The sequence below is a fragment of the Doryrhamphus excisus genome, linkage group LG8 (genome assembly GCF_037039965.1).
Source record: "Doryrhamphus excisus strain RoL-2023G ecotype Guam linkage group LG8, RoL_Dexc_Guam_v1.1, whole genome shotgun sequence".
Lineage (NCBI taxonomy): Eukaryota > Metazoa > Chordata > Actinopteri > Syngnathiformes > Syngnathidae > Doryrhamphus > Doryrhamphus excisus.
The window spans coordinates 19,418,448-19,445,117 of record NC_136364.1 but is presented as its reverse complement, the minus strand read 5'-3'; the positions used below and the strand labels follow the sequence as shown (position 1 = coordinate 19,445,117).

Below are 26,670 nucleotides of genomic sequence, written 5' to 3'. Positions count from 1 at the left end.
TGGTTTGGATCGGGGGTGCACCAATGCGTCAGGATGAAATGAGTTTGACGCAAGAGGAATCCCCTGTTATTAAGACTCAAATGACTGATTTCAGAGCGTGGTGCTTTTTTTTTCTCGTGTTCCTTTTCACGCAATGACAATAAAGAACGAATGAAAAAAAATGAAAAGAGTGATTCGCTAAGTATGAGGTGCGTAAAGGTGACGAACGCAATCCACGCCTTTCTATATGAACACTGAATTCACAGTGAAAGTGCGTGTGTGGTGTGGATGGATGGATGGGAGGGTGTGTGGGAGACAGGAAGGGAGAGAGCGAGGAAGAGGGAGGGGGGGGGGGGGGGAGGAGGAGGAGGAGGTGGGCGCGCATGTCCAGTTCCTCCATGCAGTCTGCTCTCAAAGCTCGCCAATCTTGCAACGACTTTCCCCACTCCTTCTTCCCGCCTCTGCCCTTCCATGCGCACCGGACACGCATCTCTCTCTCCACAGCGGACGGTGCATGCAGGGGGGCAAGAACTACAAGAAGTCCACCATGGAATAGGAATACCACCTTGGACTATATACACTGTACACGGGAGGGAAACATTTATCCTCTCTTTTTTTTTCTGACGTCTTTTTCCCCTCTTCGTCCCTCTCAATGTCTCTCAACACTTTCTGAAGGGACCCAAGTAAAGAAAAATGAGGATTAATATTTTCTCTTGGCACTTTCTGGGCTTGTGTTCCGTCCTCTGGGGGTTGGCGACAGGAGCGTTCCCCAGCTCAGTACAGATCGGTGAGTTGGGGAGCTTTTTACGCACAAATGTCAATATTATACAAGCGCGCATGAACGGTTCTTTTAATTAACTCACTCCCTCCGTGTCATGTTCACATGCGTGCTAAGTGTTTAATTGTGTGGGTGTTTGTTTAATAAGGTTTCCCTTCTTCAGCCTTGATGTGTTTAGACACTGCAGCATCCTTCCTCGCTCTCCCTCCCTTTCTCTGCACCCTTCCTCCCTTACTGTGTGCCTCCCCCTTGAAAGAAAGACAAACCCTCGATTCCTTACAAAGTACAAACAAGTGATAAAGTTTGCCAAATGTGGCTGGTCCTTGCAAATAACATCCTTCCTCCTCAGTGGCGCGCACACGCACGCAGTGAAGTGTGCGATAATGAATGCACTGCATCACTCCTTGTGGGGGGCAGTTGGGAGGTCCTATAATGAGATTCAGCTCCTTGACTCTGTCTGCCTACAGATGCCATAAACTTAATGTGCTAAATATATTTTTTTTCCTGTCTGGCATCCGCGAGCACATAGACATATTTGTACTGCTTTGTGAGCAGCAGGCACATACACGGATATGGAATATGCATTATGGTATTGGATGTGCTCACACAGCCAGTAGGTTTGGGAACTGATCCTTTACAATCACTTACATTAGATGGCTTATGTTGCTTCTTATGATGTGTTTTTATGCATGTGGAATAGTCGCCCACACGAGTTCACATGTGGCGCTGCTGCTGGGAGTTAAGTGTCATGTTCACATGACCTTTTTGTTTGCTTCTCTGCTATAGTTCACGTAAGGAGACGTTTACATACATCAAACATGACTTTTATTTGAGGTCTGTAGCGGTGCCGCTAAGGTCAACATCCAATTTTGTTCATTCATTCATTTATTCATTCAGGGAGCTGGAGTCTATCCCAGCTGACTGAGAGGCAATGTACACCCAAGAGTAGTCGCCAGTCAATCACAGGGCAATTGTAGACAAACAACCATTCACACTAACATCTGTTTATACTTTTGGACTATGAAAAATAAGCGTTTTAACTATGGTAAAATATATATATAAAAAAAAAACAACATTAAACATTATCCCGGGCTACATGGTGGATGAGTGGTTAGTGCGCAGGCCTCACAGCTAGGAGACCTGAGTTCAATTCTACTCTCGGGCATCTCTGTGTGGAGTTTGCATGTTCTCCCCGTGCATGTGTGGGTTTTCTCCGGTTTCCTCCCACATTCCAAAAACATGCTAGGTTAATTAGCGACTCCAAATTGTCCTTAGTTATGAATGTGAGTGTGAATGGTTGTTTGTCTATATGTGCCCTGTGATTGGCTGGCCACCAGTCCAGGGTGTACCCTGTCTCTCGCCTGAAGACAGCTGGGATAGGCTCCAGCATGCCTTGCAACCCTCGTGAGGATAAGCAGTAAAAAATGAATAAATGAATAAACACTATTTGTTAACTTAGTGGACAAGAGGAGAAACATCCACTCTAAAGATCTCTCATCTTCTTTCCTCACATTCTTCATCTTATGATTGAAGTGAGTGTGACCCATCTTTTTTTAATAGAATTCATAAAAAACCTGCAGAAACCAAATAAAAAGGACAATATAAGTGCACCCTCACGTGTGTGTCTATTGTGTCTGTGATATTCCGAGGATTTGTGTGATATCATACATGTCCAATGTGTCACAAAAAAATCAAAAAATGATATGCCTGTGAATATTGTCATTCATCCAGGTTATTATATTCTATGTGCATTCACTCCATCACAACAGGATTGTTCAGGTTGTGTTTTGCCTCTCATCTGAGCAGGCTTCATCAGTTGGTTCACACACCAGTCAGACTAGATAGGACAGCTGTAGTCTGAGTGCCTGCTGCAAGATCCGATCTATTTATCCGCTAAAAGAGGAGGCAGGTCCAGACAGGAGTCGTTTGGGTGGTATCACAGATTGGACTTTTTTGGTTTGGTTTATTTCTGTTTCTGCCTTATGTCCTGTTCTGTGGTTTTATTTTACAACACATGTTTCCTGTCTGGTGCTGAATCCATTATCTTATTCTTGTTAGAGGGAGCTGCGGAGCGCACTTGGTTATGATTATGATTAGTAACTATTGTTGTTTTTTTCCTGTGACCAAGCCTTTATTAGCCTTTGTTTTCAAAATATATGTTGTTTTTTATTCTGCGACTTTCCTCCATTTTTGAGGGCCATGCATAAACACTTTTTTTTGCACAAATTTCACAAATTTTGCAAGATCAGATAAGTGATGGATATTAAATTTCAAAGCATTTCAGTTTGGTCCATAAGATGTGGGCGGGGCATGGCAACAAACTTTGATGTTTTGCTTCTGGAGTTGCTGTTCGAATAAAATAAATGTGAATAATTCAGCTCCACAAGGTCAGATCTTCATTATAATTGGTACGTATGATTAAGACAACATGCAATGCTTCTAACAATAATTGGTGAGTGTGATGTATATGACGCCCTGAAGAAATCCATATGTCACTTCCTCCATCAGTAGCAGTGCCTTCTTGTGGTGACAGGAAGTGACAACTAAACTACGTATTATACAAAAGCACACTCTTAAGTTAATTTAGTGAATCCCTTTCATAATTATACATCGCACATTAAACAGATTAAACAGATGATTGATGTGTCATTACACGTAGTGGGTGGAGCCTGGTGGAAAACCATTAACTATCACAGAGTCATCACTTCTCATTAAATCTTCAAAAACTTGAAGATTAACGGTTGGGATTTTTTCATGACTACATTTTGTGATTGACATTGTCCGATCCTGACATTTTGTATAACGGGTTAGGTCACTAACCCTCTAATCCATGACCTTGTGTAGCAGATTTGCCACCATGTCCTTGCATCCTGGGGTCACACTACAACCAAGCGATTAGAGAATGTGGCACCCACAGTGAAAAACATCCATGTTAGGTTACAGACTCTAAATTGTCCATAGGTGTCAATGAATTATGACTGACTAGTAACAAGTCCAAGGTGTACCTCATTTCTTTCCTGGTTCTACCTTCTGCTAACATTACACTTGTGTAAAATATGTACAATCTCAACATTATTTATCTGAGACACATCGAAAGTGAAGAAAATGAACTATTCTAGCATGACTAAGACACACACTTTACCGTATAATATGTCCTCGCTCTCAAATTCTCTCTCTCCGCTCCCATCTTTTGACCTTTACCGTTAAATCACTTTGTATCATAACAGTTAAAACCAAGAAACACAAGTGAAGTGATCTCGGGGTAAGTAATATATATACAGGGTCAGGCAAAATGACCTAACACATTTGTAGGTTAAATAAAAGGCAAATAAAGTAAAGAAACAAAATGTTTTTATTTTTTAAAAGTACATATAATGCCATTCTGCTTATGTTTTAAGCCTCTTCGGTAGGAGGTGCACTATTAAAAAACAAAACAAAAAAACAAACAAAAAAAAACTTAAACTATATTATGGAAAGCAGGAAGTGAACAAATGTAACAGTTACTGATTGTAAAAGTACCAGATGGAGGGTACCACTTACTATGGTGCCCATTATGTCATTGGATGGTCATATCACCTCGTACTTGGGTAGGTGACAAAAATTTAAAAAAATGTAAATAATGTAAAAAAAAATTAATTATATTAGGAAAGCAGGAAGTGAACAAATGTAAGTTACTAAAAAATAAAAAATAAAAACTTTAAATTATATTAGGAAAGCAGGAAGTGAACAAATGTAACAGTTACTGATTGTAAAAGTACCAGATGGAGGGGTAGGATTTAATAAGCTTTGCTTCTTCCTACTCCTTTTGGACATGTGGAACTGTGAACTGATTATGGGATGCATTCAATTGTAATCTGATGCATGTTCAAATGAAATAAAACCATTACCATAACCAAAAATTACATCAGTTCTAGCGGTGCGAGGTCGGCCGGTTGATTTTTGTTTCAATGCAAATCCAGTAGCTCTGAAGTAGGAACCCATAAAAAAATGGCGTTTGCGTTTCGAGCTGGTACGGGATCACGTCTGCCAAGATTGAAGTGCAAACGGAACGCTTGTTGTGCGATGAAAGCGCGATGCTCACCAATCCAATTCATGGCAGCAAATGAAAAACAAACAAAAACAATGGCATTATATGAAAAAAAATGCTTTTAATTTTACTTTATTTGCCTTTTATTTAACCTACAGATGTTTCAGATAAGTCTGCCTGACATAGTGTATGATAGTAATATAGTAATATGGAAGGTATTAGGACGCATATCTTTGAACAAAAAACCCTGTTTTCTCCCCAAATCTTACTTCTTCGCCCACTAAGGTCTTTCGGAACAGTTTAGTTTAAAAAAAAAAAAAAAAAAAAATTCCAGCATAACTGCGCACCAGTACACAAATAACTTGCATAGAACCACCCTGATCTCAAGCCAATCAAGCAGTTTTTGGATGGATTCTTGGTGGGAAAAAACAAAAATCCTCCACCAAGCTGTTATTGGCGAAATGATGGGGATCAATTTACAAATATTATTAATTTTCTCCTCTTTGGCTGTTATTTGAACCCTCAAAATTGAACACCCTCAAATTGAATCCTTACAACTATGAAGTCTGTTCTATAACAAGACCGGTTTAAACATGTTTTTGTGCACATGTGTTTACTTATTCTGCCACTTAATGTCATATTCTATTCATTTTCACTTCATTAGCATAGTTGTTAGCGTTATATTACAATGTCTGCGGCTTAGTTAATAAAAGAAGCCTCTCTGGGACTCCTTGTGAATTTGTAAAAGCTTTTCTTTGCATGGATCTGAGGTGATGCTCTGCTCTTCACAGTCATTGATACTTCAATTGCCTGTCTCCCAGATCAATTGTTGCTCTCTTTTTTTCTTTTTTTTTTTTAACTTTGCCGTCTTCTCGGTTTTGCCTTATCTCTTATCCTGTTTTCATTTTTCAGACGGGATATGAGAGTCTCATTTTAAAAGGCCAACTGACACTTTGTATCCACATTGTCATCTTTTCTTTGTGCGTAGCCTATGCTCTTCTCGTATGCGCTTGACATTTTTGTGATCTAGCCTTCCTCTGTTTTCTCAATCTCATTATCTTTTTGACTGCTGACCTCCGTCCGACTGGGTCTTCCCGCCCCCTTACATGGCGCTCTGTTCGTCTGATTTCATCGTGAAACAGTGCGGCGCTGGCATTCCATGGATTTTCTTTCATGATTATGTGTGTGTGTGCAGAAAGATGAATAATACGTTCCTGACAAATGGTAATAAAGATTTTAGTTTTATTCTCTGTCTTTCCCTCCCTTTTTTGTATTTCACCCCAACCTCCTCATCAATCTTTCTTTGCTCACATTCCGCTTCATGCCCCCGTGCCACCCAACCTCTTTTCCCTTCTCTCCCTCACCTTTCCCTTTGTCTCTCTTCCTATAGGCGGGCTGTTCATTAGGAATACTGATCAGGAGTACACAGCGTTTCGACTAGCTATCTTCCTTCACAACACCAGCCCTAATGCCACGGAGGCTCCCTTTAACCTGGTCCCGCATGTGGACAACATAGAGACGGCCAACAGCTTCGCAGTCACTAATGCATGTAAGTATTTCGGCGTCTTCACTTTTGGAACAACAAAAGTGGGTTATTTTAATATGCATTTTATAATTAATACAGATTAGATATTCAGTTGAGAAACATAATGTTTATACTTAACTTTTTCATGCTGTTTTTGGAGCATTTTTGTCCATGTGCAAGGCTGGATATGTGAATATTAATGTCTCATATGTGCTCTAAAATTGCTAATAATTTGATTTGAATGTACATTGGATTAAACGGCGCCAATCTTAACAGCACACAAAGGGTTTAAAGTGTAAAAGAAAGGCTCGATGCAGCAATTTTAGTATCTTAATTGCAGCAATTTAAGCAGTTTTGAAATCAGGCTCCGCAGACAATGCTGCTGCGTGTGAGTATATCACTTCCTGTGATATTCACTTCCTTCCTGTTGGCTCTGTGTGTGAAGGGCAAGACGCTATCAGACTCCGGTTTGCTATTCAATAGCGGCTACGATTGGCATGCAGAGGCTTTTTTTTCATTGATTGTGTTTGACAAATTCTGCCCGTTTAAGTACAAGTGACCAGTGTCAAGCGTGACAACAAAAAAAGATTCACCTGCTGTTTTATTTCAGTGTGGTTAGCCTTAGCCAGGTGGTTTTAAGTCTTAACTTGGCCCCCTCATTATATAGTCTGCATGTTCTCCCTATGCTTGCTTTGGTTTTTTCTGGGTATTGATATTTCCTAGCAAAGCCAGATTAATTGTACGCTATTAATTGTCCGTTGCTGTGAATGTGAGTGTGAGTGATGGTTTCTTTCCCCTGTGAAAACTAAGCACCCCAGCACTTTTATCCAACAGCAGCCGAGAGCAACAACAACATCTGCTACTGTATTAACAAAGTAATGTCAGCATTGTGGCGATATTTGTCATCAAAATATGAAAAAGATGTTGCAGCCGAGTGCAAAACGTGTCATGCACAGGTTTGCCATGATGGCACAGAACTGGGGAAGTTTCATACGAACAACCTCATCAAGTATAGTTGAAGCAACATCACATGAGAAACTCCAATGGGATTTAAAGATATACCAGTTAGTTATACCATTAGATATACCAGTAAAGAACCAGCCCTGCCGCTGGTGAGTAATATTGGGTCTAAACGTGTAAATTGAACACCTCAAAGCTCTATACCAGGGGTCCCAAACTCAATTTACTTGGGGGCCACTGGAGCTAGGGTCTGGGTGAGACTGGGTCGCATCAGGTTCCCCCCACCCAAAAAAACACATTTATTAAAAATGAAAAAAATTTAAAAACTTCGCTTTGGTTCCGATTTTCTACAAGAAAAGCTCTGATAAAACATTCCACTGTTCTCAAATATCTTACTTTTTATTTTTCTACACAAAATAAGATGAAAAATAAATAAACAAATCAAGAATAAAGAAAATCAATCAATCAGTAATAAATAAATAAATATAATAATAATAATAAAACGGCAAATAATAAAAACTAAAGAAACCACATATAGTTGGTGGGTAGACAAATTATTTTTTTCAGATTAAAATGAACAAAGCATTATTAGAGCCCTGTAGACATGACAAAACACGACTATAGTCACATTTATACTCTTTTTATTTACAACATATTGCGCAACTGCAGGGTCTTGAGACACATGCTAACTCGCAAATTTGAGAGCTAGCGACCTAAACGGTAGCCTTCAAGTTATTTCCTTTAAACTTAAATAGCCAAAAACTTACCACTTCCACACAGATAGGGAGGATAACTATTAACAGTTATTTAACCTTTAACATGAACATTAATCAAACGTAATAATTTTTTCTGGGTACATGATACCATACAGCATCCATATCAAACTTGCGCGGGCCGCACTAACATTAAACTTTCATATGAAGGCAGGGGCCTCAAACTAGTGTCCTGCGGGCCACATTTGGCCCGCGGGCCGCGTGTTTGAGACCCCTGGTCTAAACGACTGAGGTGCTGAGGTGTTTCTCATTATGTGCTTGTCTGAGAAAGTTGACTGTTCTTGTTTGCTCTTTGCTGTGGGAAGGTTGCAGTTGAAAATAATTGAAAGGAGAATGCGATATTTTGCCGAATTATAGAAAATATCATTGAATTTACATTCAGATCCAGGTACTAAGTCTCAGCGGGAGGCAGCCAATTGCATACCAGTGTGTGCTTGTAAATATCGCATATGTTGTCTTATCTGCTCAACTCTGCTGATGACACCATTTTGTCTAAGAAACCAAGATGGATTTTTTTTTTTAACTATTTGTGTAATTTTGGGGTATTAAAATAGCCCAAAGGAGAAAAAGCGGAGTTGATGAAGTACTCTTGCTAGTATAGGGTCTCACAGAAAGTCAGACTTGATTCAAAACTCATTACAAAGATGCGTATTTTCCCCATTCAGGTGTGAAAAAAAAATACCTATTATATAGCATTACAAAGGGAGCCACAACAAAGAAGCTGAAGTGCCACATGCAGCTCTGGAGCCGTGGGTTGCTGACCACTGCTCTAGGATGAAGATGTCCTTTATTATTCTTTATGATTTGTAATTATTTAATTAATTATCCTTGCCCAAAAATGTTTGCTCATTGTATAAATCGGTGAATTGGAATTGGAATTTTCTTTTTTTTTTACCAAGCCTTGTGCACCACCATTGAACTAGCCAGTACCAGTTCCTGCCCAAGCTTGCTTTCTAATTCTTCTCTTGTTCAAATCCTCTAGTGGCCATCCATTCATGTTGCACAATCAAATGTTGATCAAACCTGCAGAAATGTTCTATTCTGTTCAAAGATAGACACCAAAGCAGGAAAGCAAGCATTACTAGGTGAATTTCAGGGGAATCGCATATAATAAAATAATATGCACAAAGCTGCAGCCGTGTAAATGTGTCTTCCTGGGTTGTCTTAGACAGTGTTTTGCATCATTCAGCTCCATTGAATATGTGTGAAAGATGACAATGAATAAAAACATGTGAGGTCAGATCATTTAAATATAGTCACAGAAGAGGATGACAGTTGCAGAATATTAATAATGTGGTCTAATTTCTTTCTGGATCTATGATTCATGTGTCACATTTTAAAGAACAAGGACTTTTATACTTTTATGACAACAATGCTGCAATCAATCTTGTAATCATAGTGGGTGGGAACTGTCCCTGAAGTGGAATGACTGTCAACTGACGTGAAATACCACTTATCTTATGAATTAGTGCTTACGTCCAGGATTACAAATTAGAGGCATTCTTGTGTAGATATGTTGTGGGTAAAACCATAAAATGGTGAATGAGCTTTCACTTGTATGGCGCTTTTCTACCTTCAAGGTACTCAAGCGCCTTGACACAGTTATCACGTTTACCTACTGATGACGCAGCCTCAGGAGAAACTGGGCATTCAGTGTCTTGCTCAAGCATGCTTTGACTCGTTTAGGATGGAGGATCAAACCCGAAAAACCCTCAGGTTGGGAGACGCCCACCATGCAGCCCCATCCTGATGCTTACAACTTTACAATGCAATCAGACATAGACAACAAGATGGATCATGTAATGGTAATGGGTTAGGGTTAGGGTTAGGGTAGGGGTAGGGGTAGGGGTAGGGGTAGGGGTAGGGGTAGGGGTAGGGGTAGGGGTAGGTGGTTAGGGTTAGGGTTAGGGTTAGGGTTAAGGGTTAGGGGTTAGGGTTAGGGGGGTAGGGTTAGGGTTAGGGTTAGGGTTAGGGTTAGGGTTAGGGCTAGGGTTACGGGGTTAGGGTAGGGTTAGGGTTAGGGTAGGGTAGGGTAGGGTAGGGTAGGGTAGGGTTAGAGTTAGAGTTAGGGTTAGGGTTAGGGGGTTAGGGGGTTAGGGTTAGGGTAGGGTTAGAGTTAGGGCTAGGGCTAGGGCTAGGGCTAGGGCTAGGGCGAGGGCTAGGGCTAGGGCTAGGGCTAGGGTTAGGGTTAGGGGGTTAGGGTTAGGGTTAGGGGGTTAGGGTTAGAGTAGGGTTAGGGGGTTAGGGTTAGGGGGTTAGAGTTAGGGTTAGGGTTAGGGCTAGGGTTAGGAGGTTAGGGTTAGGGGGTTAGGGTTAGGGTTAGGGTTAGGGGGTTAGGGTTAGAGTAGGGTTAGGGGGTTAGGGTTAGGGGGTTAGAGTTAGGGTTAGGGTTAGGGCTAGGGTTAGGAGGTTAGGGTTAGGGGGTTAGGGTTAGGAGGTTAGGGTTAGGGGGTTAGGGGGTTAGGGTTAGGGTTAGGGTTAGGGTTAGTAATGGTAATGGTTTTATTTCATTAGAACATGCATCAGATTACAATTGAGTGCATCCCATAATCAGTTCACAGTTCCACATGTCCAAAAGGAGTAGGAAGAAGCAAAAATCCTACCCCTCCATCTGGTACTTTTACAATCAGTAACTGTTACATTTGTTCACTTCCTGCTTTCCTAATATAATTTAATTATTTTTTTGTCACGTATCGAAGTATGAGGTGATATGAGCATCCAATGCCATAATGGGTACCATAGTAAGTGTCAATATAGTGATACATATAGCACATCATGACTGGTTAGCAAACATCAACTGCTTGTATCGTTTCTTGAATTCTCTCATCGTTGTGCATTGTTGATGTAATTGTTTTCATTGTTTAATAAGTTTGTATCCCAAGACTTAAATGTCCTCAAAATTGGGTGTGTTCTTCCATTCTATGCTCTCTTTCTAACACACACACACATACACACACACTGTTGCTCCTGGTGGCCCATAAGGGGAGGAGCGTCTGAAAAATGAAACTCTTCTATATGAACCGCCTCGCACTGAAGCAAGCAAAATCCCTTCTCCCTCTTTCACCTACAGTATTTGTTGTCTCCTTGCTACCAACTCTCTCTCTCCATTGTCCTCCTCTTTTTCCATCTCATTGCTTTCCCTCTTTTTCTACTCTTTTAGTTTCATCACGTGGTGCCGCTCCCTCAGCACGGGTGTGGTGAATGGATCTCTAAATTAATCCATGGCTCTTGCTCCGGGTGGCGAGCAATGCTACTGAATTAGAATAGGGAATTCTTTCACTGACCTTGACCAGGCCTTCTCTTTTCTGGTATGCAGGGAGCGTGAAGGGATCATAAAAAAATATGTTCTGCTTCTATTGTCACACATTAATTCTGCATATTCCCTGCTGTTATCTTATCTCCATCTTTACTGCGCACATATTCATATACTGTATATACAGTGTAGGTTTTTGACGTGTTTTAGTTGACTGACATATTGTGTCTTAATTCTCAAAGGTGCACAAGAATCTCTTTAGCTTTTTGCTCCTTGTTAATTCCGGAAATAGTGTTGTGTGTGCATCCCATATTGAAATGTATAGGGTGTGTTCAAACCGCTCAGTAATCAAGTGAGAGCGTGACTGTGCATGAGCAGTGGAGGAAAGAATCAGTCTGGACAGAAAGCGATGAGGTGAATTAGGGATAGAGAAGCAACAGACGAAGAGGAGAGGATTTGTAACAAAGAGGTGCTTACGCATGATTTGTGCTACCAATGATGCAGTAAAGGCTGGTAAGAAGCAGTCCTTGTTATGTTTGGGTATTCCTCCATTTGAAATGATTTGTGGTCTAATACTAAAGATCATGGTTCTCTGAAGCCACAGCAGTCGTATGTTGTGGTTTGGGTGGTTAACCATTGCAGTGATCCATAGTCTCATTTGTCTTCTTTTCAGCTGCGCCATTGAGAATCATTGAAATCAATACTGTTTATGTATTATCGACCGACAGATTACATTACAAGCTTGATTGACACTCAACTGATTATGTTTACAACGTAACAGCAGTGGAAGTTTCAGGGAGGTGTCCGTCTGCTTAAAAGACACAATTAGCATTTAGATATGATTACGCTTTCAAATTGTGTAGCAATACATACAGTATAATCAGTATCACAGTCACAATAAATGTTTCCAACTTGTCAATCATTATTACTTTATTATGTTGTCTCAAGGTGAGCACCCTGCGGTGAATTTGACACATGGGGGGGGAAACTTCACACCTTGGGTGACTTCATTGTCTCTCACAAGAGCCCAGTTTAGTAAAAATATGATCACTGAATGTGTTTATGTATTTAATTAATACTATTCCAAATGACCATCTTATATTTTCCAAAAGAAAAGAAAATATTATACACTGGAAATTTCATTGGCATTGAAAGCATAGTCACTTTACATTGTGTGACTTTTCGCTTTCTCGGTCTTCTGTATTTCTTGGGATTTTGTGCTTTTCGTGAAAACGCTCTGTTTTAATGTAGTCCTGCTATGGTTGGGCGACACCCCCGAGTGCTTATAAGAACTTGCGATTTGTTTCACTAGCTGCCGAACACAACTCGATAGAAGTTGATAAACGGTATCCCGAATCCGATCCGGAAGTAGAGACTTGACAGGTGAGGTTTCTCAAGAAAAGAGGTTACTTCAAGACATCTCTCAATGGTAAGTAGCAATAGCATTTTAGCGTTTCTACAACATCAGTAATGTCCAATGTGTTTTGCAGGACTACGAGTGTTTAAAAAACCTGGGTAGAAACAGCTATTAGCAAACCCACTTCCTGTATGCACACTATATAATGCTACACAGACAAGCGCTTTTGTCACAGTCGGGTCGCTGATAAACTGTGACTTACTGCTTGCTCTTCTGACTCTTCCACATGACTAAGTAATGTTGGAAAGGCATCGGGCTTCAGCAAGTTTGTTGGCTAGTCCAGCTGCATAATGGCACAAAAACGCATTTCTTTTGCTGGTAGGGAATCAGGAACTCCACCCACTTGTAATTGTAAATAAATATGGCTTTTCCATACGAGCCATTGCTAGCAACGTAAACAAAGAAGGAAAGCTTGGGCAAGTGCAGGGGGAAGCAGAGCTTGGAGGAGGGTAGACATCTTATCTGGATTACAGCCATGCCCATATAAGGAAGTCTGCTCTTCTGTGACATCACAAAGGGGCAGTTTTACCACGCCTTCTGAAACTGACCATTTTGATCCATCCCAAACTTTTTTCAGGGCTTACTTCCAAATGCGCAAACCTCATTATCTGAAATTTTGGCATCATTTAAAACAAGAATACAACATTATAACTACATTTATAGGTCAGAAAAGTGGAAAAAGGATAATAGGTCCCTTTGACTTTATTTGACTTTTTTCTGTGACATTACACTTCTGTCATTAAAGACTGGATTTTAATGTTAGTTTATTTAATGTTAATGGACAGCTAGCATCCTAGAGTGTGTGCGACTTTAGAGGTTCCAATCAAATAGGCCTCTCCAAGCCTCACCAAAGAATAGTGGTGGCTGTTGTGTTATCATAATTAGCAAGCACACACAAACACACACACACGCATACACAAACAGATGAAGGTAATAGCTTCAACCGAACATTGTAAATTGACTTTAATTGCATCTTTATAATTTGGTGTGAGTCAGTCTGCCTGATTTAGATGCAATCTGTAAGTTCTTGGGTGGGAGCAATCACAGAGAGATAACCAACATAATGTTCCCGCACATTTATCCTCCAAACGAGTCCACACAATCTATATTTCATAACTATTGTTGGTGGTGTACACTATAATGTACAGTGCAGGTCAGGATTTTTTTAACCTCTGGGAGGGAAGTTAACATTATGTGTACAGTGTATGTGTAATGTGAAAGACAGTTGCGTGGAGCAACAAATATGAGTAATTTGCCCATGATGTACAGCATATATTCATTCTCCTCTTTTGAAAATGTGGAAAAGGACGGGGATCTTTGCTTCACGCATTTGTATCGAGCAACAAAAAGGGGGTTTTGTGAAAACAGTCAGGAGACACTACCAATAAAACAGCTGATGTAGTATTGATGTAGTGAAACACTAACAATGAGACATTGAACAATCCGCAGTTGCTCTAATAAAAGGATGCAGTGCATTGTTATTTTTACCAAAATATACACCATATACCCTTTGAAAAAATTACTTCATGGGTCATAAGTGTGTCGGCCTTAAAGATTCAAAAAGGTGGAAACTGTAATATTTGAGGAATAACACTGGTCTACAACAAAACTTCCAAAACAAAATGCATGCATGTAAAGAAATTTCATGAGCTTTTGCAAAAACTAAGTATTCTAGTATTCTTTTTGGAAGCTACAGTACAAGGCAGATAATTATAAGCAGCTGGTGACAAATCTCGTGAAGTCCTACAAAGCCCTTGGTTGCAATACTATGTCACTGAAGACACATTCCCATCTAGATTTGTTGCCATTGAACTGTGGAGAAGTAAGTGATGGGTAAACTAAATGAGTAAATGGGATTTAGTCACTTTTATCTGAGGAGCAGATCGAGTCCAAAAATTTGTAGACCAGTGTAACAGATTTGTGTTGTTACATCATTACAGGACAATCCTTATGTGAAACATGAATGCATATCTCTTTCCCTTTTCTGTGCATTATAACCCCAGAAAACAAATTAATATGAGCTAGCTAACAATGCATATCATTGGGACACACGTATTTTGACTGTGAAGCCCTATAAAAAAAACTTGTTTAATATACATGCTGTGATCATGCAAGAACACGTACATAACATCGCGTACTTACAGTATCTTCCTGTATTTTGATGATTCAAAACATTACTGAAACTGTCGGGCAAGGCATCCCAGTCGTCATTTTGAATTTCTGAATTAAAAAAAAAATATTTGCAATAAGCTGAGCCTGCAGAAAACTATTCATAGCATCCATGTCTATAAGTCAAGCCTAAACCGTTCCCATATATTGGCAATACAACATCCCGCCACGGTTCTTTTCAACTCAGCCCTCCCATTTAATGGGTCAGTCATCGTGCAGATGATTTGAGTCGCTCTGCAAAGCCTGCTGTACGATCATCTTTATTGCTGACGTTTTGTATGGTTATATGTCTTCTTAATGGCTACACAGGGGAAATAGAGTGAAATAATATCTGAAAACCTGGCAAGGCGAGGAGATTTATTTGCGGCAAGACCGCTTTTATTCATGTTACTTAAACACAGAAGTGGCAAATATCAAACTGGTCAGGTTGTGAGGTTGGCCACTACTTATTTGTTTAATTCCTCATATTTACAGTTTTTTAAAGGCTCCACTAGTTTCATTCAAACCTGCAGTTTAAGGGTTGAGTACCGGTAGTATGGTTAAAATATGATGTGCTATACATGGATTGTGTAGAAATTCTTGGCTTCGTTTCATGCAGCCAGCTCAGGATTGGTTTTTGTTTAATATCTACGTATATGTCAGTGAGAGTCGTTTTTTCTCTATATGTGCCTTTTGTGAAACAATACAGGGTCGGGTCTCACCCCTAAATCACGTGTTTCCCACAACCATTAACGATGTGTCAATATTATATACAAATGATTGATCGTAATGGTAATGGTAATGGTAATGGTAATGGTTTTATTTCATTTGAACATGCATCAGATTACAATTGAGTGCATCCCATAATCAGTTCACAGTTCCACATGTCCAAAAGGAGTAGGAAGAAGCAAAGCTTATTAAATGCTACCCCTCCATCGGGTAATTTTACAATCAGTAACTGTTACATTTGTTCACTTCCTGCTTTCAAAATATAATTTAATAAAAAAAAAAATATTTTTTTTATTTTTGTCACGTACCCAAAGTAGGAGGTGATATGAGCATCCAATGCCATAATGGGTACCATAGTAAATGTCAATATAGTGATATATATAGCACATCATGACTGGTTCAAGACTCTTCATCCTTGTATTTAGCAAACATCAACTGCTTGTATTGTTTCTTGAATTGGCTCATCGTTGTGCATTGTTTGAGGGTCTTACTCAATCCATTCCATAGTTTGATTCCACATACTGAAATGCTATGGCTTTTTAACGTAGTCCTAGCATAGAAGTGTTTCAAATGTAGTTCTTCCCTGAGATCATATTTCTCCTCTCTTGTAGAGAAGTATTGGATGACATTTTTAGATAATTGGTTATTTTTAGCCTTATGCATTATTTTAGCTGTTTGAAGATGAACTATATCAGCAAGTTGAAGTATTTGTGATTTTAGAAATAAGGAGTTATTTTAATATAAATCATAATAACAGGGCAGCACCTTGGCGAGTGGTTATTGTTTATTGTTTCTTTTAAATTAAATAATCCCTCTGCTATTTTACAACTTACATTCATGCAGACAAATTCCTCAATTTATGCCTTTTTTAAATGAAATAATTATTTCAAATGTTGCCATGATTCACTGTTTAATAACACTACTGCGGACATTACTTACATGCATCAACATTCATGAGCTGCTGTGCATGGCAATTTGGTGGATGTATTTTGTGTGTGTGTGTGTATCTAGAATGTGGGTTTTTGATCCACAAGCAAACCTTTGCGAGAATCAATGAAATGGGCATAAAATTTGTCAATTTCATATGATTTAAAAATTGACATTCTTTTGTAGTGTGTGTCTATTTTTAAAACTATAATAGAACCTATGACATGAGAAACTATGCTATAGAACATTTTCGGATTGCATGTCAGTACCTCTACCAAGCATCCGTTTCAAATGTTTCCCATCCTTTTCATTTGCGGTAACAACTACATGCTTAATGGTGTTCTTGTGTGAGTGTTCGCATACGCGAGGTGGCTCACTGGCCGAGTGTTAAGTGTTCCCCGAAGAATCACTTTGTCAAATCATGTTATTGTAGCCTCAGCACAAATGAGCACCCAGAAAGTAATATTATTAGACAGAGGCTTCTTGAAGCTGCGCGTTTGCTGTTGTTTATCTGATTTCATTTAGTGCTCCAATAAAAAAAAAAAAAAGAGACCGCTTCTTAGTTTGACTCGACGCTTTCATTAGAAGATCTGCCGGCAGACAACACAGCAATCAGTTCGCTGTCAAAAGGGTTTTAAAACCACAAAATCACCCAGGAATAAAAAAAAAAAAGACTTTTGTAGTCCAAAATGTAAGACTAGAAGTAGATTTTATTTCATTTATTTTGTTGTCAGTTATGATTTATAATGGTCTCTCGGAATTGAAATGCAGAAAAGTCTTGAAATTTGGACTCGAGCTCAAATTTGTGTGAGAAATAAGACTCAAAAATCTCAAAATCTCATTATTATCCATAGGAATGTGTAAATAAAACGATCAACAAATGGCAGCTGAAAAGACGCAGTGAGGTCAACTGATATTGTTAGCCACTAATGTTAGTTGCTAAGTGATCACCTGTCAATCACAACTCAACTCACATACAGAGACTGCCAACAGCAGGCAAGCGACTTCCTACTTTCAGCATTATCACTGTGTTTTATTGACAGTTTTATAGCAGCTACCTTATTTATACACTTAAATAATACATGTTAATATTAAATGGAGACTCTGCTGGGATAGGCTCCAGCACATATTATGCTTCTTTGACAGACTATACACTAAGTTGCTGCTAAACCGGACTGTTTTGAAATGATATCATATTATACGTATACTTTGCAGCCATCAGGACACCTCTGTCTCAGTTGATCATGTGAGTCATCTGATGACAGGTGTTTGTTTTTCCACAGGTAGGCGTTTGTTCAGGATAAGACGCTTTACTTAGACGCTCGCTCTTGACGCTGTTCTCAGTGTGAATTCGCCCACTGGTGAACTACAAGGAATAATTTCTCTGGTGGCTGGGAAATGCAAAATACTTGAACATTTCAGAAAACAAATTAACCAAAGTTGAAATAAATGAGGGCAGCACGGAGGTCTAGTGGTTAGCACGCAGACCTCACAGCTAGGAGACCAGGGTTCAATTCCACCCTCGACCATCTCTGTGTGGAGTTTGCATGTAACTGGAAACTGGAATATTGACCTTAACCGGAATATTGACAAGGAGTGTGCTGGAGCCTATCCCAGCTTATTTTGGCGGGGTACACCCTGCACTGGTCGCCAGCCAATCACAGGGCACATATAGACAAACAACCATTCACACTCACATTCATACCTATGGACAATTTGGGGTCGCCAATTAACCTAGCATGTTTTTGGAATGTGGGAGGAAACCGGAGTACCCGAGAAAACCCACGCATGCACGGGGAGAACATGCAAACTTCACACAGAGATGCACGGAATTCAAACCCAGATCTTCCCGATCTAGTGACCAACATTCTAACCACTCGGACTCGAACATACTGTATGTACATTGCTTCTGTCTGAGTTACATTCTCCAGTTAGGGTTTCATTAAAGGCATGAATAATTTATGCTGATGAAATGAATAATTTGCTTGCATAATTATCTTATTCTGGTGAAAATCGTTTGCCTCTCATCACGTCTCATGCCTACACTCAAAATGACAGATCTGTTTGTCAACATGCATGTTGTGATGCTAATGAAAGCAGCAACGGTGTTATGAGAAGACTCAGCGAGGACTCAGCCCAGAGACAGAAAGTCATGATTGATGGCGTGATGATTGATTTAACATCGATATCACATATTGTTCGGAATATTGTAAGATGAAGTTATAATGACCCAAAAGCTTTGTCGCAGATTTGAGGAAATGGTTCTGGTGCTTACAGCTGCTCTGAAACTCATATTAATAATGAAATTCTTGTTTGTCAGTCTGCATTTCCTTGAGGCAAGAAGAGAAGCAGAATGACAATGAGTCTTAATGCAGCTTTTTACAGACTCCCAAGCCTGAAGCTGCTTTAGGAAATCCTCCCACAACACTCAGTAAAGATCTGTCTGGTTCAACCCAGTCTTTCCACATGAAGAATAAGTATTACATTAGCTTGTTGCAGTCAGCTAGGGGACATCCAGCAACAACATTGGGGTCTGATAGCGGAAGTGATGACAACCAGGTCAGTAATGCTGCTGTCCTGTCACTATATGTTAGTATTTTTCTGGGCTCTAACTACAAAAATATTTCATTTATTAATATTGAATCCTGGTTAGCGCACAGGCCTCACAACTAGGGTTCAATTCCACATTCGGCCATCTCTGTGTTGAGTTTGCATGTTCTCCCCGTGCATGCGTGGGTTTTCTCCGGGTACTCCGGTTTCCTCCCACATTCCAAAAACATGCTAGGTTAATTGGCGACTCCAAATTGTCCATAGGTATGAATGTGAGTGTGAATGGTTGTTTGTCTATATGTGCCCTGTGATTGGCTGGCAACCAGTCCAGGGTGTACCCCGCCTCTTGCCCGAAGACAGCTGGGATAGGCTCCAGCACCCCCGCGACCCTCGTGAGGATACGCGGTAAAAAAGGGATGGATGGATGTCTTGAGGGCTCTAATAATGTTTAAAACTGCATTTAGATTGGCATAAACAAGTTTCTATGCTTGAATTATGAAAACCAGTCATGATGTGCTATATATATATACATATATATATATATCACTATATGGACAGTTACTATGGTACACATAATGTCATTGTATGGTCACATCACCTCGTACTTCAGCATGGGACAAAAAATTTAAAAACTAAAAATAATAAAAAACTGTATTATTAACTTAAACTGTATTATGGAAAGCAGGAAGTGAACAAATGTAACAGTTACTGTACAAGCAGTTGATGTTTGCTAACCAGTCATGATGTGCTATATATATATCACTATATTGACACTTACTATGGTACCCATTATGTCATTGGATGCTCATATCACCTCGGACTTCGATACGTGACAAAAAAAATATATATATATATTAGGAAAGCAGGAAGTGAACAAATGTAACAGTTACTGATTGTAAAAGTACCAGATGAAGGGGTAGGATTTAATAAGCTTTGCTTCTTCCTACTCCTTTTGGAAATGTGGAACTGTGAACTGATTATGTGATGCACTCAATTGTAATCTGATGCATGTTCAAATGAAATAAAACCATTACCCTGATTTCTTTCTTCGGTATTTCATACATAAAGACAAAAGGATCTCTCGGAAGGAACGGCAATTACCATAGTTTCCCAAGTAATGATGAATTCAGGTCGGCACCATACTATATCTTGGCTGTTTGTCTAAGCTCTGGTTGTAATGAACAGTGAATAATATCATTACAGCATGCACCCACTGAGTAGTTGCTCCCTCCAGGTAATCTGACTTCATTTGTATAAAAAGCAGACTGGGTAACTCTGAGTCACACACTCTGACCCACCCCCCTTTACACACACACACATACACACCGAGATGCTTTCCCTGTGTCTTTCTAGTAAGTTTCATTAAGAACTCCATTTTCCCATGAGGCGAGATGGCTGCAACATAAACAGAATAATGTCTTTTGCAAGATGCAGAAGCTTGAGACAAGATGACAGTGAATTTTTGGTGTTACACGATGCCTCAGTCTAAACACAGGTTTAGCGGAATGGAGTCATGTTCGCTGTAATTGCCTGCAACATCTTTTTGTTGTCCTTCACACTCTTGGAGCTTAGCAGTTCTTGTTTTTGTGTTCTGATCAAAGCATTTGCATTTACTGACTTTCTTCTTGTCGCTTTTATTCTTCTCACTTCGTCTTGATGCTCCGAGGCATAAAAGTTGCACGCGCATGTAATCGCAAATACACATGTTGCATATTTCAACATTTTACTGCTTCTTTAAAACTTCAATATTCTATTGTTACGACTGCAGTCTCGCTGTTTTATAAAAACATATTTCCGGTCTATAGAGAACTCTTGATGCAGTTACATTGAAAAACGCTATGGCTGCCTTTGCTGTAAAATGCCTGCTCAGAAGCATCGGTTCAGCGCTTTGTGTATTTCTCAAGGACAATGCAGCATGAGCTTTGGCCTTGAAACAAACACTGTATTTCCTCACTCGCACTTGATGTATTTATTCATTGCATTAAAATAGAGCTTTAAAAAAATCACAACGCAACAAGATTTCAGTTCATAATATACACCAGGGGTCTCAAACTCAATTTACCTGGGGGCCACTGGAGCTAGGGTCTGGGCAAAGCTGGGCCGCATCAGGTTTTCAAAAAAAAAAAAAAAAAAAAACGCATTTATTAAAAACAGAAAAATATACAAACTTTTTCAATGCTTTGGTTCCGATTTTCTACAATAAAAGCTCTGATAAAACATTCCACTGTTCTCAAATATCTTAATTTTCATTTTTCTGCACAAAATAAGATGAAAATAAATAAACAAATCAAGAATAAAGAAAATCAATCAATCGGTAATAAATAAATATAATAATAATAATAAAACGGCAAATAATAAAAACTTAAGAAACCACATATAGTTGGTGGGTAGACAAATTATTTTTTCAGATTAAAATGAACAAAGCATTATTAGAGCCCTGTAGACATGACAAAACACGACTATAGTCACATTTATACTCTTTTTATTTACAAAATATTGCGCAACTGCAGGGTCTTGAGACACATGCTAACTCGCAAACTAGAGAGCTTGCGACCTAAACGGTAGCCTTCAAGTTATTTCCTTTAAACTTAAATAGCCAAAAACGTACCACTTCCACACGGATAGGGAGGATAACTATTAACAGTTATTTAACCTTTAACATGAACATTAATCAAACGTAATAATTTTTTCTGGGTACATGATACCATACAGCATCCATATCAAACTTGTGCGGGCCGCACTAACATTAAACTTTCATATCAAGGCGCGGCCCGCGGGCCAAATGTGGCCCGCAGGACACTAGTTTGAGACCCCTGATATACACTTTGTGGCAACTGCATTAGGTACACCTGCAACAATCAAGTCAAGATGCAGATTATGTGTTAATCTCATTATGTTTCTCTGAGCGTTTCTTCATTATACTATAGCTGTGTGCTCGTGGAAGTGAATGTAGATTAGATAAAACACATTGAAATAAAAGTTATATGTAGCATTCTGGCCACTAGGCATCAGTAATGACACTAAACACATGATTTGACATGATGTTATATGACATTACCGTAACACTGCATGGAGTCAAACATGGTATGTCTGACATCATGAAGTTCTCCTCTCATTCAGTGTGAAAGTGGTATTGGTTTTGGCTGCTTTGTACTTTGTATTCCTCCCCTACTACATTTGAAACACATTGGAGAGGCTAACTAATTAGCTCGGTAGGTGGTCATCCCTGGACTGATCTTTTAGCCTGCGTAATGTGGTACAAACAAACAATAATAGGAGTGTATTTGTATTGAATTAGCGTGTTTGCAATGACATGTTGGTGACTCTCAGGAGCATTATTCTACAACAATGACAATTATTTTGACCGCAAAATGATCATAGGAAAAAAACATCATGGACTCTTCCAATAACACACACATGTATAATCTCAAAAGCAACCCCCAAAACCCCAGTGTGTGTTTGCGTCCATGGATTTATGATGTGGATGAAAGTAAGGGCATTAGTTAATATTGATGAGTGGCACACTGAGGCTCACTTAGAGATGAGAAGCGTGACCTTTACCACACACACACACACACACACACACACACTCACAACCTACATGTAGTAAATATAGCATAGATGATAAGGAAAAGACTTGACTTTAGGGTCTTGAACCAGTCATGATGTGCTATATATATCACTATATGGACACTTACTATGGTACCCATTATGTCATTGGATGCTCATATCACCTTGTACTTCGGTACTTGACAAAAAATTCAAAAAAAATTTAAAAAATATATAGAAAACTATATTAGGAAAGCAGGAAGTGAACAAATGTAACAGTTACTGATTGTAAAAGTACCAGATGGAGGGGTAGGATTTAATAAGCTTTGCTTCTTCCTACTCCTTTTGGACATGTGGAACTGAGAACTGATTATGGGATGCCCTCAATTGTAGTCTGATGCATGTTCAAATGAAATAAAACCATTACCATTACTTTATATTTTGTCGTGTCATAATTGTTTTCCATCACAATCTTAATAAAGTTTCCATTGCATTGTTAGCAGATGCACATGCACACGCAAAACTGCAACGTGTGCTCATTGACAACATGACAACACAACCCCTCACAAGCCAGAGTCAGCCTTTAAGCAATGCATCCCTAATGGCCCATTGCTATTCTGCAGCGGTAATAGATTCTTTGGTAACCACCAGGTAATTCATCATACTTACAAACAGAGAGAGACGGAGCAGGAAGCAAAAAGCTATTAAATCTATCAGAGAAGGGCCGGTGCTCTTATGAAGAGAGGAATGCTTTCATGGAAAAAGAAAGACAACTATTAATTATGCACCCTTTAGTGATTATCACACGGGGCAGACATGCCCAGAGAGGCGATGTGAGTGTGTGTTCACCTAAGCACAAATACACACAGTCTTCTGTTGTGTATGCAAGGCAGAGAGGCAGCTGCTTAGTAGATGTATAGACGTGTTTGTGTGTTTGCTCATAGGTCAGTGTCCATTAGACAGCGTTGGTATTTATCTCTTTAAACTTGCTGGTTCACCTGTCTCTGTTTATGTAATGTACGTGTTTGTATAGGTGTGTGTGTGTATGTCACTCATGCTCTAACCTCGTCTCTGTGTGGAAGTGAAGTATGGCAAAGAGCAACACACACACACACACATGCAATAATCAATTGGGCCCTTCAGACAGTGATTGATGGACAATCCTTTGCTTCTATTTTTGCCTCCTTATCATTAAGAATATCCTTGTATCATTAAACAAACCACATTGCAACCTTGCCTGGCCTTCCTGCCTGCCTGCCTGCCTGCCTGCCTGCCTTGAGGATATTTATGATTGTATGCATTCTGATACATTTTAATAATTGATGACGAGTGTGTTTTTGCCTTGGTGGAAGCCCAGTGGACTTCCCTCAGCTTCCTTGAAGCAGCGAGTCAGGAAAAGGAGCACATGTTACCAATGGCTCCAGAGCACTTTTCGCTCTCTAATCATTCTGAAACATGTCAAGTCAAAACAAGATCAAAGATGCACATTTAAGTAGTGGCACCTCCCTTGAATATGTCTCCATGGGCTTCTACTTGAGCTTGATTTGTTTTTCCAGCAGGGCCAAAAAAAAAATGTGACAAACATGAATAGAGACAAGCAGCTGGTGAGTAGAAAACTCTCCTAATTGTAGACAGTAATATTGTAGCAGTATTGCTCATTGCATCTGACCACAATCCGAGCCACGTTGCCTGCCAGAAAATCCATACTACTGCGGTAACACACACTAATTGGACGGATTATGTGAATTATTTTATTTATTTATATATTTATAGAGATAAACAAAAAAAACATGTCTGTTCAATATTATAACTTCCCATTTATACAGGGTGCTAAGTTTTATATGGCCTTGGGATTTCATTCATTCATTCATTTTTTACCGTTTATCCTCACGAGGGTCGCAAGGGGTGCTGTCTTCAGGCGAGAGGCGGGGTACACCCTGGACTGGTGGCCAGCCAATCACAGGGCACATATAGACAAACAACCATTCACACTCACATTCATAACTATGGACAATATGGAGTCGGCAATTAACCTAGCATGTTTTTGGAATGTAGGAGGAAACCGGAGTACCCGGAGAAAACCCACGCATGCACGGGGAGAACATGCAAAATCCATACAAAAATGGCAGAGGGTGGAATTGAACCTTGGTCTCCTACCTGTGAGGTCTGTGCGCTAACCACTCGTCCACCGTGCAGCACTTGTTTGAAAAGCAATGATAATGATATATGCTATCAAGGGCTATTGAATATTTTAGTATGCGGGTATTCTACTGAAAATCCCTAATTGGATTAAATGGATAAAACAGTTTTGCTTTGTTAAAGAGCAATTATAAATAAATGACCAATTGGTTCCATTTTTGTATAATCATCAGTTAAACGTCTTAAATTCACATGCATAGGAACAAAGTGCATTTATCCACCATGCTTAGTGGGTGTCCAGGGTGTACCTGGACTGGTGGCCAGCCAATCACAGGGCACATATAGACAAACAACCATTCACACTCACATTCATACCTATGGACAATTTAGAGTCGCTAATTAACCTAGCATGGTTTTGGAATGTGGGAGGAAACCGGAGTACCCGGAGAAAACCTACGCATGCACGGGGAGAACATGCAAAAAGGTCTGCGCGCTAACCACTCGAACGCCGTGCAGAGGCCTTAGGATTTCTTATCTGCTATTTGCGGATGATGTGGTCTTGATGTCCTCGTCAAGGTGTAACCTTCAAGTTTTTACTTGGATGGTTTGCAGCACCTCCAAATAGTGAGGCCATGGTTCTCAGCTGAAAAAACGTGGATTTCAACCTTCAATCTGGTAGATGAGTGCAAGTGTCTCGAGCGCAGGGTCTCCACTAATGTGGTAGCTGTACCGGGCCATCTTGGTGTATAAAGAGCTGAACCAGAAGGAAAAACTCTTGAGACCTATATATGTTGGCACCAAAAGCATTGAGTAGTGCTGCAAGATTATGGCTATAAACAGCTGAAATTAGTTTCCAAGAGTAGAGCAGCATAATTCAGTCTTTACTGTTCATAGCTGCGGCTTTTACAGTCTATTTACATCTGCTTTGAAGTTACCTATATCTGACTTTTACATTTATTGGATAGCAGTTTATTGAATATCACAGTTGTCATGTGCACAGGCCTGAAATGAAGAGTCTTGAACCAGTCATGATGTGCTATATATATCACTATATTGACACTTACTATGGTACCCATTATGTCATTGGATGGTCATATCACCTGGTATGTCGGTACGAGGTACATTATTAAAAAAAAAAAAAAAAAACTTAAACTGTATTATGGAAAGCAGGAAGTGAACAAATGTCACAGTTACTGATTGTAAAAGTACCAGATGGATGGGTAGGATTTAATAAGCTTTGCTTCTTCCTACTCCTTTTGGACATGTGGAACTGTGAACTGATTATGGGATGCACTCAATTGTAATCTGATGTATGTTCAAATGAAATAAAATCATAACCATTACCATCACCATAAGTCCAAAAAGTGAAGCGTAAATCCATTAATTTAACATAGCATACAGATATTTAGCATTTGACTTGCTGCTATCCAGTTGTCAAAAAATGCTGGCTTTGTATTTCTCGTCTGCCACCTTGTGGCAGTTTTTTCCGGTTTAAAACGGCACCAAACATGCTCTCTTCTATTGTGGAGTTGTATCATCACCTCTTTGTGTCTCAAAAATACAAAAAAAAACATATAAAAGGGTCTTTGAGAAACGCTGACTTGTGACTTGTGCTATGTATATTTTTTTGTCTCATTATATTATTGGCAACATCCTAACAAACAGAAACTGTTTGTGGAACTGTGAACTGATTATGTGATGCACTCAATTGTAATCTGATGCATGTTCAAATGAAATAAAACCATTACCATTACCATAAAATGCATGGAAACAATACGATTCAACAACAAACATAAAGCAATGTAAAAATAAAATTGTGTTCAGTTTATGTTTGTGTTGGAAAGGAGTGGTCATCTCTGAGCCGTATCTCCAACATCGCCTGTATCAGTCTCCGTTTAGAGAGGATTTAAGTTGGT

The 26,670-nt window shown here is 39.5% G+C and overlaps 1 protein-coding gene across 12 annotated transcripts in view; it reads left to right on the top strand.

Annotated features, from left to right (window-relative positions):
• Window positions 1-395: 395 nt before the first annotated feature.
• Window positions 396-26,670, top strand: part of gria4a (glutamate receptor, ionotropic, AMPA 4a) — a 120,367-nt gene continuing 94,092 nt past the window's right edge. For all 12 annotated transcript variants that reach the window (XR_013628010.1, XR_013628011.1, XM_058080676.2 and 9 more), the window contains exons 1-2: window positions 396-766; window positions 6,175-6,333. Coding sequence is in view for 10 of the 12 variants with exons in the window: in XM_058080676.2 (XP_057936659.2) it covers window positions 673-766; window positions 6,175-6,333 (253 nt within the window). In the remaining 2 variants the exon portion in view is untranslated. The remainder of the gene's footprint in view (window positions 767-6,174; window positions 6,334-26,670) is intronic.